Source organism: Theobroma cacao, chromosome 9, assembly GCF_000208745.1.
Source record: "Theobroma cacao cultivar B97-61/B2 chromosome 9, Criollo_cocoa_genome_V2, whole genome shotgun sequence".
In the NCBI taxonomy this organism is placed as follows: domain Eukaryota; kingdom Viridiplantae; phylum Streptophyta; class Magnoliopsida; order Malvales; family Malvaceae; genus Theobroma; species Theobroma cacao.
Genome location: NC_030858.1, coordinates 3,969,687 through 3,986,080, shown reverse-complemented (window position 1 = coordinate 3,986,080; position 16,394 = coordinate 3,969,687). Strand labels below are relative to the sequence as shown.

At 34.5% G+C, this 16,394-nt stretch overlaps 3 protein-coding genes across 4 annotated transcripts; 1 reads left to right on the top strand and 2 right to left on the bottom strand.

The window, feature by feature from the left end:
- Positions 485-2,765, bottom strand: LOC18588281. Its single transcript, XM_007012576.2, has 2 exons — positions 2,205-2,765; positions 485-1,320 (listed from the first exon to the last, which is right to left on the bottom strand). The coding sequence occupies exons 1-2, from the start codon at positions 2,591-2,593 to the stop codon at positions 843-845; spliced, it is 867 nt and encodes a 288-aa protein (XP_007012638.2). The 5' UTR covers positions 2,594-2,765; the 3' UTR covers positions 485-842.
- Positions 6,057-11,740, top strand: LOC18588280 (tubulin--tyrosine ligase-like protein 12). Of its 2 annotated transcripts, XM_007012573.2 has the most exons (15): positions 6,057-6,431; positions 6,512-6,754; positions 6,854-6,978; positions 7,063-7,279; positions 7,386-7,511; positions 7,625-7,881; positions 8,299-8,406; positions 8,710-8,851; positions 8,942-9,107; positions 9,464-9,621; positions 9,899-10,222; positions 10,347-10,421; positions 10,642-10,711; positions 10,841-10,998; positions 11,165-11,740. In XM_007012573.2, exons 1-15 carry the CDS (start codon positions 6,141-6,143, stop codon positions 11,312-11,314), a joined length of 2,610 nt encoding a protein of 869 aa, XP_007012635.2. In that variant the 5' UTR covers positions 6,057-6,140; the 3' UTR covers positions 11,315-11,740. The 2 variants fall into 2 exon arrangements, with proteins under 2 accessions (XP_007012635.2, XP_017982733.1); XM_018127244.1 differs by lacking the exon at positions 11,165-11,740 and having other exon boundaries at positions 10,642-10,732; positions 10,841-10,938.
- On the bottom strand, positions 11,558-16,329 carry LOC18588279. Its single transcript, XM_018127246.1, has 14 exons — positions 16,106-16,329; positions 15,695-15,782; positions 15,492-15,600; positions 15,262-15,311; positions 15,119-15,185; positions 14,725-14,797; positions 14,244-14,299; positions 14,019-14,115; positions 13,634-13,718; positions 13,461-13,523; positions 13,275-13,334; positions 12,602-12,694; positions 12,096-12,158; positions 11,558-11,990 (listed from the first exon to the last, which is right to left on the bottom strand). Exons 1-14 carry the CDS (start codon positions 16,159-16,161, stop codon positions 11,874-11,876), a joined length of 1,077 nt encoding a protein of 358 aa, XP_017982735.1. The 5' UTR covers positions 16,162-16,329; the 3' UTR covers positions 11,558-11,873.

Sequence of the window (16,394 nt, the reverse complement as noted above, 5' to 3'; positions counted from 1 at the left end):
CAAGTCAAATACAGTGGTCTTTAAACTTGCAAGAAGATTATCATTTGACAAAATGGATATTAAACTAACAGCATAGCCAGGAAACAAGATTGAACTTCTCCATAACTTTCCCTCTTAATAGAGAGCTAGAATGCAATTCCGAAAGGAACAAAACGAAAGTTGAAAACATTTCTAAGGTTATTTCTCTTTTCCAGTTGTCTGCAACTTGCTAAACTTTTCCCAAGTTCCACTACATAAACTATCAAGAGCAGAATTAGCTAAAAAAGGATCAATTCCACGCTGCTGATGACCTATTTAGCAAATTCCGCGGACACACAGCACAGACAAGGAATTAGCAAAAATCAAGTACCACAAGGGCGAGCTATACTAAGGATGCTAGGAAATCAGTCACCAGGCCACTCTAAAGCACACATCAAAGTCCTATAACCATCTCATCCATACAGCAAAGAGAAATAACACAAGCAATGGTGGAGACCAGAGAGTGTAAGGAGGAGGAAAAGGAAAAACTGTACTGCAGTAACATGTAAACAGCAACTCCCATATCACCGTTACATGAGAAAAGGCCAGCATTTCCTGTTTAGGAAGAGAATATATTTTACATCTCATATTATACAATACAGTATTCTCATCGTTATCTAGGTCACAGCAAACATGATATGAGAATAGTAAAGTGGGAATTACTTCTCAAAATGCCTGGCCATGGTATACCTAGCACTACAAGTACAAGCATTAGATCAAGGCAGGAAGCTGCAAGTGATAGACTGACAGTCTTCAAGACCAAGACCATAAAAATTTTAGCAACTTCTAATTTCACAATTTTGCAAGTGAAACTTGAGTTAAATTCAGCGCAGTTTTTTGTCCTTGTCTCCACTATGAACAGCTAAACCAGTTATGTTAGGAGTTGCAGCAGCGACAAACTGTAGATCAGACAAGGAGAAAGACCGACAAGGAGGGTTTGGTCGAGTAGTTGGTGATGATGATCTGATGGTAGTTGATTTTTTACACTGTGGATGCAAAGGTGGAAGACAGGTAGATGGCAAAGACGAGATTGAGTTGGAGTCAGAGCTGCCCAGGGTGGTTCCAAGAGCCACAGTGCTTCGACTTGAATTAGTTAATCTCTTTGATATCTCACTTCCACTGCTTCTCAAAGGATGATTGTGATTCTTGAACAACAAAGAACTATGAGCTAATAAGTTCTTCCGTTTCTTATTATAAGGATTGTCCGGCTTTGCAAAATCTTTAATGGAGGAAGCAGCAGCTGCGTCAGCAAGACTTGTGAAGGACTTTGATTTGCCATTATAAAACTTGGATATGCCTCTTCTGAAATAAAGCAAAACCACAAAAATCAAGAAATTGAAGCTCCCAAATGTTAACAATGGAATCAGACAAAAACTGTCTAAAATCCAAAACAGTCCATATAAGAAAATATTTTCCGCTTATTCAAGCAAAGCTTAACAAGAAAAATGGCACAGCTTAGCTATTGCTTTATAGCAGTTGGTTATCTTCCAAGATGGATTTGCATATTCCTGAACTGTTCCAATGGCATTAGATTACCAAAGAGTGCAACTTCAAGTGGTAATTGGTGGTAAGATATTTTAATCTACAAGTGCATCAGCAGATCATCACTAGAAGCAAGTAAATTAGTATTGCCCCCAGTAATTCAAAATTAAGTTCAAAATGCTCCTTGGCTTATGGTTCCTGAGCCTAATTATGTCAAAACACATATTTTCTCTACTTATTATGCTTTAAAATTTAATGCATCCTACCTTTCACTAACATTCTGAGAACTAGCATCAGCACTTCCACGATTCAGTGATTCACTAGTATAATGTCTCCTCTCCCTCCTTTCTCTACTTTCTTTTTTTTTTTTTGAAGGCTCCACTTATAAAAATTAATAAAGGAAGGGAAAAAAAAACCACTAATATATTTTAATGCCAATTCAACTTCCTTGAAGAAATGGAAACTCATTAAATTTCACTTTTGGGTCCAAGTAAGCAGTTATAAAATAGATATTTCTGATGATTCTGTAAAACACTATAACAAAATCAAAGGAAAAGAAACACTTAAAACTGCCCTAGCTATACCTCTAAACTTGCTTACAAACTTTTAACAAAAGCCCATCAACCAAAAAACAAGATGGATCAAAACCCAGAAAGAAAAAACCCCAAATTTTTAAGGTTTTTTTTTTCCTAAAACAAAATTACCTCACAGGCAAAACCTCCTCTAGAGCATCCATGGTATCCAAAGGTCCTTTAAGCTCGCTTTGCGCTTCAGCCTCCGTTGAATCTTCACCATCCGATGATGATCCATCGGAAACATCACTATTCCTTCCGATTGACGACGAACTACAAGACCTCGAATCCTCCTCTTCTCTCTCATCCGCCGACGACAACCCCCTCCGGCCCTCGTTTTTCTCCTCTGGCGAACCATAGACCGAGATACACTCCATCCCGTGGATAAACCCTGAGCGTCTGATTGAATTAGTATTGTCATTCCTTTCGAAAACAAGAGACATCGTTTTGGGAAATGAAAAGAGCAGAGAAAGTAAGAGAGCGCAAAAGAGTGGGGTATTAATATCTGGTGAAGTGCACATGGGGTAGCGATATTTCCGCCATTGTTGATAACAGAGAGAGAAAAAATAAAAAAAATAAACACACAAAGAGTTTCTTTAATTTTCTAAATAGTTAAATACTGAACCGAATAAATGAAGATGGGGAAGCCTTATCCTGATGGAAAATTCCTCTTCTTTTATTCTTTTTGTTGGAAATTGTAGGGAGACAAAAAAAAAAGAAAGAAAAAGAAAGGGTACAGGAAAGAAGAGATTATCTGGATAAAGATATTTTGGTTTTGTACGAATTAAGAAAGAAACGGGCGGGACTATGTTGTAGGCCAGGTTACGATGTTTCATTTTTGGTCATAGGTTTTGGTTGACACTTTTGTCTGACGTGGACGGTTATGATTGATGTTTGATCATAAAATTGTGCAGTTGATTAAGGAAGATTTTTATTTAATGAGAATTACACCATTTTCATACTTGCCTTTAACTTATTGACAGTTTCCATGTTAAAATTTATTAGTATTATAATTTACATTTTAATGACTTAATGTACCGGATTAAGGGAAGACCAATTCAACCAGCAATTTTCTTCATTAATATATATATATATATGGAGAAGAAAAAATGTTAATTAAGTGTTATCAAAGAATAAGATTTTATTTAAATTTTCATGAATAATACATAAATTTATTTATGTCTAATTTAATTTATTTTTAATTGATTATCCTTTAAAAATGTTTTTTAAAAAATGTATAAATGAAATAACACAAAATGTTTGCTTACATTTTAGTTGCATACATGTCCATTAAAAACCAATGTAACAATTTTTTAGCAATCAAATAATATACTAAAAAAGAAGAATAACAGGCTAATAATGAAAAGGGTGATGATGATAAAAACGGTCGTTTTACTTGTCCTTTCACTGTTCATAAAAGAAAATTTATTTTGAATTTGTCTTGTTGCTTTTGATTATTTTTTTGGAAGTACTCGGTCGACAGTTTAATTGCAACACGTGGCAATCATGCGGTTGAGGAAGGCAACACGTTGCCTTCATGGTTTTGGTCTTGATTTGTGTCACTGTCAGTTGTCTACTTGTCTCCGAATTTCGAGTTAGTGAGAGAGTTAAAAGCGATTCTTCAACACAATATCAAGTTGTCTTTTAACAGCCAGAACTTGGTCTTTTTGTAAATTTCCATCAACTTTATACTTACGTATTTGGTTGTGTTATCAATATGTTAAATCAGGCACCCCAGTTACAGTGATAGGACTATCGTTTTTACTTTGTTTTCTAATGAACAGATAAATTTAGAACAAATTATGTAATTATTTTTTAATTATTATATAATATTTTGTAAAAATTAAATTTTTATATTTTTCAAAATTAACAATTTAAGTTAAATCATTAATTGTATTAAAAAATTTTTATTATTTATGTTGATAGGGTGTTTGATTGTATTAACACGACATTCAATTTAATAATGTGATAATAATGACATGACATTCAAGAATTATTTAATGAAAATTTTTTATTAACCTAATCGAGACAAATAAAAAATCCAAATTAGTTTTTGAGTCATTTGTTTCATTATTCTTGATTTTCTCTCTTTGATTATTTCCTTTTTATTGATTGTCTCTTGATTAATCTTCAAATTAATATTGTAATCAGATTGAAACATTGATATCTATTTCTAAAATCACCCTAAATTATAATTGGATTAGAAAATTGACGGGGAATTGAAAATTTGAAATGAAAAAAATGGTGTAGTGATTGGAGATGATTCATCAAATCTATTTCAATAATTACAAATTAAGTTTAAAAGTTAACATCACATCAATATAATTATTGCATCATTTTTTAATGTTATGTTATCATTGTCGTATTATCTAATTTAGTGTCAGATCCCTACAATTATATACAAAAAAAATTTAACACGTAAATAATTAAATTAATATTATCAATTTTTAATCATTTCTAATTTAATTTTTATAATTTATTGTATAGTGATTAAATTTAATATTTTTAAAAAATAAAAAAAATTAATTTGATAATTTGACCGATAAATCTATATAGCCCAAACTCAAGGTGCTTGGGCCAAATTTAAGTTGAATGATTTTCAAACGGAGGAACAACCCTGACCCAAAGCAGTAATCTACCAAAGGAAGAAAAATTGGTCATTTGCAGATTCTTTGGTAGACTAGTGGTCGATAAAGGTTGGTTTCCACTTTGCATTGTCTACATGGAAATTCCTGGATGATTTTCGCATGGAAGAAAACTCTGATAAGATCAGTAGCCTACCAAAGAACTAACCGAGAAAACATAATTCTTTGGTGGACTACTGATTGATAAGAGTTCGACCTTAATTATAACTATTCTCTCGTTTCCAATTTTATTATATAAGAAAGGAAAATATTTTATCGCCTCCAACATTATATTCCAATTTGATTAAAAGAATAAAAGAGTAAATTTCACTTACACTTTTGGCAATTTTATCTTCTTAAATGGTATTTGTGGTTTTTTTTTTTAATTTCAATTAACAGTTGTAGGTAATTTTTTTTCCAATTAACATTTTTAACTTTGAATTAAAGATATTGTAGTAATTTTATTAGAAAAATTAACATTACATTTCTTGTGGGAACATAATTTATTTATAGGGTGCTAATTGGAAAACAATATTTATAGTATGTTAATTGAGAAAAAATTATAAAATATCATGTGAAAAAAAAAATTACCGTACCGTTTTCTATTTGGACCTTGGGTTATATAATAAACCCAAGCTGATATATTTGAGCTTGAGATCCATGTAAGACAATCCTAATAGTACCATTACATATCAAATTATAAAGACCCAAGCCCAAGCTTAAAAGAATCGAGTTGGGCTTTGAGCCAGTTGCTCCGTTGGCATTGTTATTTATGACAATGCAAAATTTATCATAATAAAAACAAAAAAAGAATTATTATTTTTGGTATAAAATACTAAAAGATAAATAAGAAACAACTTTAATAGTTGCATTTTTTATTTTAAACATTATTTTAAAGAAAATTATATTTTATGGTAAAACACAATTTTCTATTTTGTAAATTTAAACATGGTTTATTTTGAATTTTATTAATGGGTACTTTTTAAAAATGTTTTTCTAAGATTATTATATTAAATAATATTTTTTCCAATACATTAAAAATATCATTTTAATTATTACTTATTGCATTTAAGAGGAAAAATATCACTATAAATAATATTTTGATTAACGTTAAAGGGTGCACTATTTAACAGAACTCCTTTTTAATTGTAAGTTGTATGTATAAGCACGAAATGGAAACGGTAAAAGCATACCAATGGAAGGTAGCTAGCACACTTTTTAAAATTAAGATGTATTTGATAAATTATTAAACAAATTAAAATTAAAATTAAGATTTATATTAATGAAGGAAAATATTAAAATTAAGTTGTATTTGATAAATTATTAAAATTAATGATTTGGTCTATCAACCCGTAAAACCTCGAACAACTTACTCTAACTGCTCAAAACCCTCCACCCATCCTAAAACCTCACTCTCCACCATACTTGCTGTCCCCCAACACCAATGTCGGCGACAACCGCTAGTACCTGCGGCAGAATCGAAACTTACGAGGACTTCGTGAAAGTCCACGGTCTGCTCTTAGCAGCCTCGGGACTGCCCCAATCACTTCATCGCAAACTGTTCGAGAAACTAACATCGGAAACATTTGATGGCGGAGCTTACTTCGAGATCGAACCATGCGAGGATGGCCGACAGAGGCGGTTGTTATTAACCTCCGACACCATGCCTAAAGACTCCAACGTTTTCCTCGTCGACCATGCCTGGACTTTTCGCCTCCCCGACGCCTACAAACAGGTTCATTTAAAAAAAAAAAATCTGAATTTCTTTGAAGTTCTTTTTCTAATGACAGCATAGTGTTCTGTGATTGGTTGCAGTTGCAGGAGGTGCCGGGGCTGGCGCAGAGGATGGCTGCTCTGATGTGCTTGGACGTTGATAATGATGCAGGTTTAGAAGAGGCCGTTGAAAACGGCGGGAAAATGACGGCTGAGGAAGTTTTAGAGAGCGAAATTCAAAACGCGAAAGCTAATGGAGATGGAGTTGTAAGGTGGTTGGAGCTCGAGGAGCTTGAAATTGACGATAATACCTTCCTTTCTCTCGATTTATCCACTAAATTTCCGGTTCGGTAGCCATATCGTTATCTTATTTTTACATATTTCAGTTTGTGTTCAAAGCTCTTTAAGCTCTTTACATCTATGTGTTATTTTTTCTGGTCCCAGGATTTAATGGCTCTTAGTTTGTGTGGGAACAAGCTCGAGAACACAGAGAAACTTGTCCAGGAAGTTACTAAATTTAAGAACTTAAAGGCGCTTTGGTTGAACAATAACCCGGTTCTTGAAAAAAGGTTTTGTCTTGTTGATATATGAAAAAGAAAAAATGTTGAGTTACTGTGAGGTTTTCTATTAACTGGTGTCTGTTTTGTTTATAGTGATGGTGGTATGGAAGATGCAATTCTTCGAGGATGTCCCAAATTGGAAATCTATAACTCTCGTTTTACCCGTAATTTTGGTGAGTGGGCATTGGGGTTTTGTGCAGATGTATATGGGAAGGACAATCCTGGCAATAGTCATCACGGTGACCTCGCTTTGCAAAGTGTGACGTCGCTTGACGTTTCAAATAGATGTATTCATAATTTGATCAATAAGGTCTAACATCTTATTTTATGTTTTTCCTTTTTTTTTAATTCATCATAAATGTGGAAACAAGCTGTGAGGTGAGCTTCTGATTATCTATTGTTCTGCTTATGTTCAGGCTTTCTCACCTTTTGAGATGCCAAATCTTTCACATTTGAACATTCGAGGGAATCCAATTGAAGAAAATTCAGTCAGTAATTTGTTTGGAATCTTGAAGGCTTTTTATTGCTTGCAATCTTTGGAGGTATTTTTGTTGGAAAACTGTTCTCCTGTTATCCAATGTAATCTCACTGATGCTAAAACAGGGGTGAGACAGCAGGAAGTTCTTATATCCTTTTAAAATGAGTGTTCCTGCAGGTGGATATACCTGGTCCACTTGGAGAGAGTGCTGTGGAAATTCTTGAATTCCTTCCCACTCTTTCCTCACTGAATGGTGTTGATGCATCCAAAATCTTAGAAACTGAAAAGCATGTTGTTGATTCAATGCTTCAGCCACGTCTGCCTGAATGGAGTGCTGAGGAACCTCTTGCTGATTGTGTTCTTAATGCAATGTGGTTATATTTAATGACATATAGGCTTGCAGATGAGGAAAAGCTTGATGAAACCCCAGTATGGTATGCAATTTGACATTGATTTAGCAACTGACATACAGATTTCAGATCATGTTTGGCATTTTGTTGAATTCTTGAAAGCAAGGATAAATATTCATAGACAAAGGACTTTGTAGCCATATGGAGGTAGAATATGTTTGCAGAAAAGTGAATAATAGGATCAGTATTTAAACAAAGCTTTCACATTAAAAGCCATGTGCATCTGCTTACAATTGAAAAATCTGTGAGTCAAATGGCTTTCAGGCTAGCTTATCAAAAAAAAAAAAAAAAAAAGGCTTGTAGGCCAAACCATTTGTGCTAGACAAAATGAGAACATGCTAGGGGATCATCATTGTTTAGATGTTTGCTAAATTTATTGTATTCAGTTAACCTTTCCAATGAACAATGTTTTTAAGTTTTAGCTTTGGGGTTCCTTGGCAGGTATGTTATGGATGAACTAGGTTCAGCTTTGCGGCATAGTGATGAGCCAAATTTCAGAGTGGCTCCTTTTCTCTTCATGCCAGAGGGGAATCTGGCATCAGCAGTGAGGTTTCCTTCTCACTCCTTTTCTTCTGCTGCTTGTTGGAGCAGTTTGACTCTTTTTTTGTTGTTTTTCTTTACTGTGTTCAGCAGTTTTATAGTCAGATAGTGTGTAATAATCCTTAAGGATTGGTGTCTGTGTATCTTGTACTGAAAAAACTTTGCAGACTCAGAGCTGCATGTCCCCACATGGCCACATCTTGATTAATCCATGCTATCAATCCTTGTAATATAATTTTTCTGCTCTTGCAATAAAGGCATGTGGAGGACCATTCATATGGAGTCATGACACATGTTAACCTTCTTTCTCAGCTATTCAATATTATGGCCAACCCAGAATGTTAAGAAAGGCGAAGAGTGTACTCGTGATTACCTATTTGGTATTGGAGAGGAGAAGCAGCGTTCTGCCAGACTCACAGCTTGGTTCTACACGCCACAGAATTATTTTATCCAAGTATTGTATCTTGTTATTGGAATTGCTTCTGCTTCCATTTAAACTGTGGTCTGCTTCATGTTTCTTATTAATCCGCATTACTTCACTCAGGAGTATGAGAAGCATCACAATAAATTGCAATCGAGAAGTTTACCTTCTTTGCCCATAGAGTCTTCTTTGACTAGTGGTGTCTGTTGCAGTGATGGGAGTGCTTTATGTGTTTACACTGATATACCTCAAGTGGAAGAATTTTTGACACGGCCGGAATTTGTGATTAGTATGTGCTCTTGTCCATGCATGGGAAACTTGTTCTTTTGTATTTGAACCTTTTTTCTCTGAAATATGTGCATCTGATGTGAATTGTTATTGAAGTAATGAAAACATTTTATTTATAAAAAAGGGACTAAAATGTCAATTTATATACAATTCATTATAAATTTGTTAATTATTGAATCTACCTGAGTCTTTTTTTTATATGTTGGGTTCATAATTGTTATTTAGATTTGATTAGCATCTGTGTCTGATGAATGTGGTATTTTTTGAAAGAATTTGACAGCTTTATTTGTTTAGTTTTTTAAGGTTTCAGTGTACATTTTTTGCTGTGAGATTTTTAATTCTCCCAAATGCTTGCAGCAAACGAGCCGAAGGATGCAGATATTATATGGACAAGTATGCAGGTGGATGAAGAGATGAAAAAAGTTGTGGGAATAACAGATCAACAATATGTAAACCAATTTCCTTTTGAGGCTTGTCTTGTGATGAAACATCATTTGGCTGATACCATACAAAAGGTTGAGATAGCTAGCTTATTTTACATATTAATACTCACATCAATACCTTGTTTCAGGAGTCAAAATTTTATCTATAATAATATTGAACTGCATGCTCGTTTTTTCAGTTACCATCATATTTGTAGTGATACTTAAAACTTTTTTTGGATGGATACTGATACTTAAAACTTAATACCAAGGTCAATGTTTCTTCTGAAACAGGTTAACTAATTTTTTTCTTTTTTTGAATAGCATCAGGTTAACTAACTTTAAATTGCCTCTTCTTTCCTTGAAACAGGCACAGGGATCTCCTGGATGGTTGCAACCTACTTATAATCTTGAAACACATCTATCTCAACTTATTGGTGACTATTGTCTACGCAAGAGAGATGGGCTCAACAATCTGTGGATCTTAAAACCTTGGAACATGGCACGGACTATTGATACAACTGTAACTGATAATTTATCTACCATTATCCGTCTCATGGAAACTGGTCCAAAAATATGCCAGAAATATATTGAGCACCCTGCTCTGTTCCAAGGAAAAAAGTTTGATCTTCGTTATATTATACTGGTTCGCAGTATAACCCCTTTGGATATCTTCCTTTCAGATGTCTTCTGGGTATGCACATTCTGTTGTCTGACTGAGATGCCATAGGATGAGTTTTCTTTTAGAGGTCTTTTCTTGTTTAAATATTTTCTGCTATTAAAATACCTTAATTAGTTCTTCCTGTTAACATTTTCAGGTCAGATTGGCAAACAACCCATACACCCTTGAGAAGCATAGTCTTTTTGAGTATGAGACCCACTTCACCGTTATGGTATGTTTAGGCATTTTTTGTTGACAGCTTCAAAGAGTACATATATTTTCTGCTAGTACATGAAATTTAGGCAGTTTCCTGGAATTTAAAAAGAAATGCAAACAAACAAGGCTCTAATATCTATGATGGAAGTGGGAACTCTGTTTTCTCCTTTAACTTAAGAATCATGTTAGATTCATGTTTTTACCTTTAGTAATTTACTGACTTCTATGACTTTCAGAACTACGGTCGGAGGTTGAATCACATTAACACACCAGAGTTTGTTAGGGAGTTCGAGAAGGAGCATCAAGGTTTTTGTGCTTGCTGAACTTGTACCCAGCTTGCCTTTCCCTTAAAGAAAATGAATGTGTACAATTTCGAAGCAACTAAGAGGCCTTCCTAAGTTGTTTCTTTATTGACAATTTATGTGTTTTTTACAGTTAAATGGTTGGACATCCATCAAAGAGTAAAAACCATGATCAGATCTGTCTTTGAGTCAGCTGCAGCAGTACATCCAGAGATGCATGATACAAAGTCTAGGGCTATGTATGGTGTGGATGTAATGCTTGATGGTTCCTTCCAGCCAAAGTTATTGGAGGTTTGTAACTGAAAGCAGCATCCTTCCATTAGATGTTTCTGTTTTGCAATCGAGTAATCATATATGACTATCAAAGTAGGCTTAAGTTACTTTTCATGAGTGCTCGTCACACCAATCTGTGATTACCATACTGTTTTCTAAGAGGGATATGCCAACTTTTATGCAGGTTACGTACTGCCCTGACTGTATGAGAGCATGCAAGTATAATACAGAAGCAATATTTGGAGGGGGAGAGGTAATTAGAGGTCGTGACTTCTTCAATTTTGTGTTTGGTTGTCTTTTTCTAAATGAAAATGTTCATGCAAGCCAATTGTAATTTAACCATGTGGAATGTTTCATTTGTATCACTGTTATAGTGCCATAATTAAAATGATCAACGGTCCTGGTTTCCCAATACCTACTATTTGGCTCAGATGGGTTAGTAGCCATTATCTTTACACCATTTAATGCCCCGGGCTTGTTGTCATTTTTAGCATTTTAGGTTAAGCCAAAATCTTTTAACATTATGTTATAAGGTTAGCTAGTGGAAGAGCTTAACATGCGAATACAAGGACTAAAATTTAATGCAAATGGGAGTCTGGGCTGATATCATTCAAATTTCAGCATCCAACAATGGAAAGAAAAAAAAAAAAGAAGAAATATACAGTTATGTACAGGTCCCAGAACATTGCCAGAACCACTCCTTCCCCTAAGCGTAAGAAATCAAGGGGAAAAAGTGAAAAAGAAAAAAAAAAAAAAAAAAAGAAACTACAATGAAGCACATATGTTATCAGGCCTAAAGTTTGTTTTAACCACAGAATAAAATGATTGATTTCACTCCCAAGTGTTGGGAGTAGTCAGCAATGAGTCTATACATGTGCTTCGATAGGAAGTACTTAGGTTCCCCGCTGCTCGCTTGTTCCAGCTGATGTGTGTGCCGAACTTCTAAGTGTTGAAATCTTCTTTTGTAGTTCGAGGTTTGACATCCGCTCAACCTCCAAAGCTCGTTCAAGCTTCAGCATTGTCATAACATTAAATATCAGTCCATATGATATTACAGCATTCAAATAGAACAGAAGTGGAATTTCACAAATAGCGAAAGGATTGTAAGGTAGTACCTTTGCAGCTCGGGTGCTCCATTCTCCTAGAATAGCTCTCAGCCTTTCATTCTCTTCGACATACTGTTTTAGTTTTCAGCAGAATAAAATGAGGAAAAGGTCAGCATAGCTGTCTTATTACAAACATTTTCATCGGAACAAAATTTTGCATAAACCATGTTAATGGCTTGAAACGATGTTGGTTTTATTTTTCTGCTTCCTGGTCTTAAGGAGAAATATTAATCCTGCAAACTTTTTCAGATTAAGAATTTATAGTAAAAAAACAAAAAATATATTTTTTAAGTTGACAGTAGAACAATAGGTCCATCATGAATATTTTGTTGTCACTAATCTAATATCGTAGAGCAGCTGTGATACATTCAAGAAGAGAAGGATCTTCTCATGTCTCAAAACTGTTCATGAAACCAAGGGAGATGTAAACTAGCTTCTGAACAAGAAGTTCAGATTAGGATTATCGATACTCAATTTTTTTTTAAACGGCTGTAGACCAACTCTTTAGGATTTACCTGATTGTTGGTTGTTCGAACACGCTGGACCTCTGCATCCCTCTCAGCCATCAAAGATCGGGCAAGTCTTAGCTCAGACTGCAGTTGGTTCATCTGCAATTCAAATAGTTTGCCTCAGTTTCTGACAGAACCTACTACTATCCCAATTTTTTAAATGAAGAATGTCAGGGACTATGGTCAAATGCTTAGTATCATTGCCCAAAGTGGAACAACTTCAGGTGCATGGGGCATGCATGATCAATAATTGGAATTTCATCTTGTTCCAGTTATGGAGTGTGCAAATGTGCATGCAAATGAATACAACGACAGAAAACTCTCTGCTGTACTCGGTTGTCCCAAATGTATATCTACAGCACTGTTAATGTTAACACATAAATTGAAGGGTTTGCATGCCAAATAAATGCACCGATGTGTAAAATGTTAAAAAATTACTCTTAACATAATTCACCTATTGGAACCATGAACAAGGGCCTTAAGTGCAAACCAGATAGAACAGTAAGGAAAATGGGTATGAGCGCATGAGAGAAAAACAGGTAATATGCAAGAATGGAAACTTTATTGCTCAAAAGATCTCTGACACTGGTAAGGCAATAAAACAAACTGCAATTTTTCTCATTTCTGGAATTATCTAAGCAACAAGTACTAGCATATGAGATTATGTGAACCTAAGTACCTCAGCTGAAACTGTTCGTAATTCTTGATCACGAGCTGCTAATAGATGGGCAAGATCAACCTGAAAAAGAGTCCAGAGTAACCATTATTCTGACAATTTCTTACACAGTTATCCCAACTCCACCCATCATCTTTTTATTTTTAATATGTAACAAAAGAACATTCATCTCTACAGTAGGATCATCACCTGAGGTGTGCTTCCATCATTAGATCCTTCATATTTGCTTAAGCACTCTTGCAATCGAAGAATCTGCAGTTAAAGATATTACTTGCATAACAGTAGTCCATTGCAATACTGCAAAAAGATACAGGAAAATAACTATAATGAATTACTTGTGTAACAGTAGTCCAATACAATACCTCCTCACTCAGAAAATGAAGGTTTTCCCGCTGATACTGCAGTAAAGCCATTTGCTGGTCAGAGAGTCGACCACCATCATGATACCTGTTGCAGCAAATTGAATTGAACATTGGATATGCACACCATTACATATAACAATAGTAATAATTCATAATTTCATATTAATTTTTTCTTGGTTTCATGACCAGCAAATCAGGGAAATGCAACAACTGAAATCAGGATATCTGCAAACCACCTCCAGCAACAGAAAAATTAAACTAGCCAACTAAATCAAAAATTGAAAGACATATTTTCAAGTGATGTATTCTTCCAATGCAGGTGGAATATCTTTCACAGTGAATCTTGAAAATATAGTCACTTCATCAACAAAATCTTTGTAATTACCTCAAATCTTCCAAAGGACTTGATGGTTGAAGGGGAGAATACAATGACTTCAAAACATCAGGCTGAGAATCCAACGAATTGTACTGGTGTACATAACCTGCAAGCACCACAATAATGCAGAATTATACAAGCACCTAATCGGAAATAACTGAAAAAACCTAAATAATAAGCATACATTATTTAGTCTAATTCCTCAAATGCTTCTACACATGTATGTGAGCTTACCGATATACACACTCATAAAGAACCCAGAACATACTGCTTCAACCAACATAATAATCCTGCAAATCAAGTGAATCAAGTGGAGTATTGTCAATGATATGTAGCTCAATAGAGTAACAAGGGATGTTCAGTTTTGAATCAAAATAAAGAAAGAACTTAAAATATTACTACCATTCATATTAATCTCTGAATTAACCTAACAGTCCCAGCAATCAATAACATCAGAAGTTCCAATTCAAATTGTAATGTAAAACTAAACAATGCAGAATGAGCATCCAGGACTCATAAATCACAAACATTTCGAGAAGCAAACATTTCTGAAAGCTGATAAAATCACAATGATGGGATAAAAATCAATATTTCTTTCACAAACATGATTAAGGCTAAAAATTATTAAGAATAAATACTTAAAGAAGCATACGAAATATACCTTAAGCACGAAAAAGAAGAACGAGGTTGGAATTATTGATAAGTGGTAGAGTACCTGAGAATGACAGATGTGGAAAGAATACTAATGTAGGTTTTCCACACCATGACGAGCATCATTGCAGCAGTTCCTAATGCAACAATAATGAAGATGTGACAGAAAGAACTGGTCACTAACTATAAAATTAATACCACATCATAAGAGATACAAGTGTGGTTATAACTGTAACATTATTTCCAACTGAAAAGGTTCCATAGATGTAAGACACTATCATTCTTGGGGATAAAGGGGATTACTATATCCTACAAGGTAGGACAAGATGATGACTCTGGAATCAAAATAATTGGTTCAGTGGAAAGTATACACCTGAATAGGTCCATTTATGATTGAGATAAAAACCCCTTATGAGGATCAAGTGCTGCCAGTCACAGATACACAAATATAAACTCACCGTATGCAGTAATGGCAAATGGTAGACGGACAATATGCTTCAACTTCTGGCTGAAACTATAATAACCCTACAAAACACAAGACCATTTAATGGTTTCTATAAAATGTCAGTTAGGACCAGGTTGGAGTAATCAATGAAGTTACCTGTAGACGTATCTTCTGGACTTGATAAACCAGATATTGTTGAAAAATGCCTGTAAGATCCAAAAAAGAACTTAACAGTTAGCAATGCACTTAAGTCCTTGTTAAGCACTGCATGCATTCTATACTAAACTAAGGTATAAGGAATATTGTCTTCAATCATATATGAGTCTATGAAGCACCCCAAGGATGGTACACATCCAGAAGCAAGTACCCAAAGCAAATCAAGATACCTGTGACTATTAGAAGAACAACATCGCAGCTACAAAGCAATGGTAAGACGAAATTCTCTATAGGCCTAAATATCCAAGGAGCCGCTGCAGCCAAAATTGCATAACCTGCCTAAAAATTTGAAAAACTATCAGAGTTTGCCTAATCACGAATTAAAAGGAAGTCTCATTATTTGATATAAAACTAGCAATGAACTTCAACTTGCCAGTATGAAACAGTAAAAAACACCGCCAACGATACTCCTTGGTTTCCGGTGACCAAATAACGGCGCCTCATGCAGTATATCAAGGAACCTATAAATGGCACAAAATGTCAATTTTTCCATTACTAATTAGAGTAAAAATTACCCTCAGATCACGTTAAAATCAACAAAATTTTGATCCCTACAGTGAAATATCGAAAAATGCTACTCCAAATTCTAAACTAAACGCGCGTAATTACTAATTATTGGCAATTGTATACGGTAAAACCAAGAATCCAACTAAATAAGACATCATTCAGTTTACGGAACAAATTTAAAATTGTTTCAAGTATCAGAATTGTCAAACAAAATGAAAATAAAAAACCGACAAAAATGCAACTAAATAAAATGAAAAATGAAGGATTGAAAGCTTACATAGCGGTTTCTTGTGGAGATGCGGAGTTGGAAGAAGCGTGCCTCTCACTAGACATCTTCCACCTCTTTCTCTCTATTAAAAAGTTCAACCTTTTCAAATTACTCTGTTTTCAGTGAAACAAAGCTGGATTGATACAGATTTCATCTGAGTTTTTTTTTTTTTTGGTCAAGACCCATTGCTATAACGAACGTCCTTACTTGCTCTTGGTTTTTTTCTCTTTTTTTTTTGAAGAAAATATTACAGCCCCAACGTCCACTTTGTCAGCCCAGCGGCCTAAACTTGCTTGTG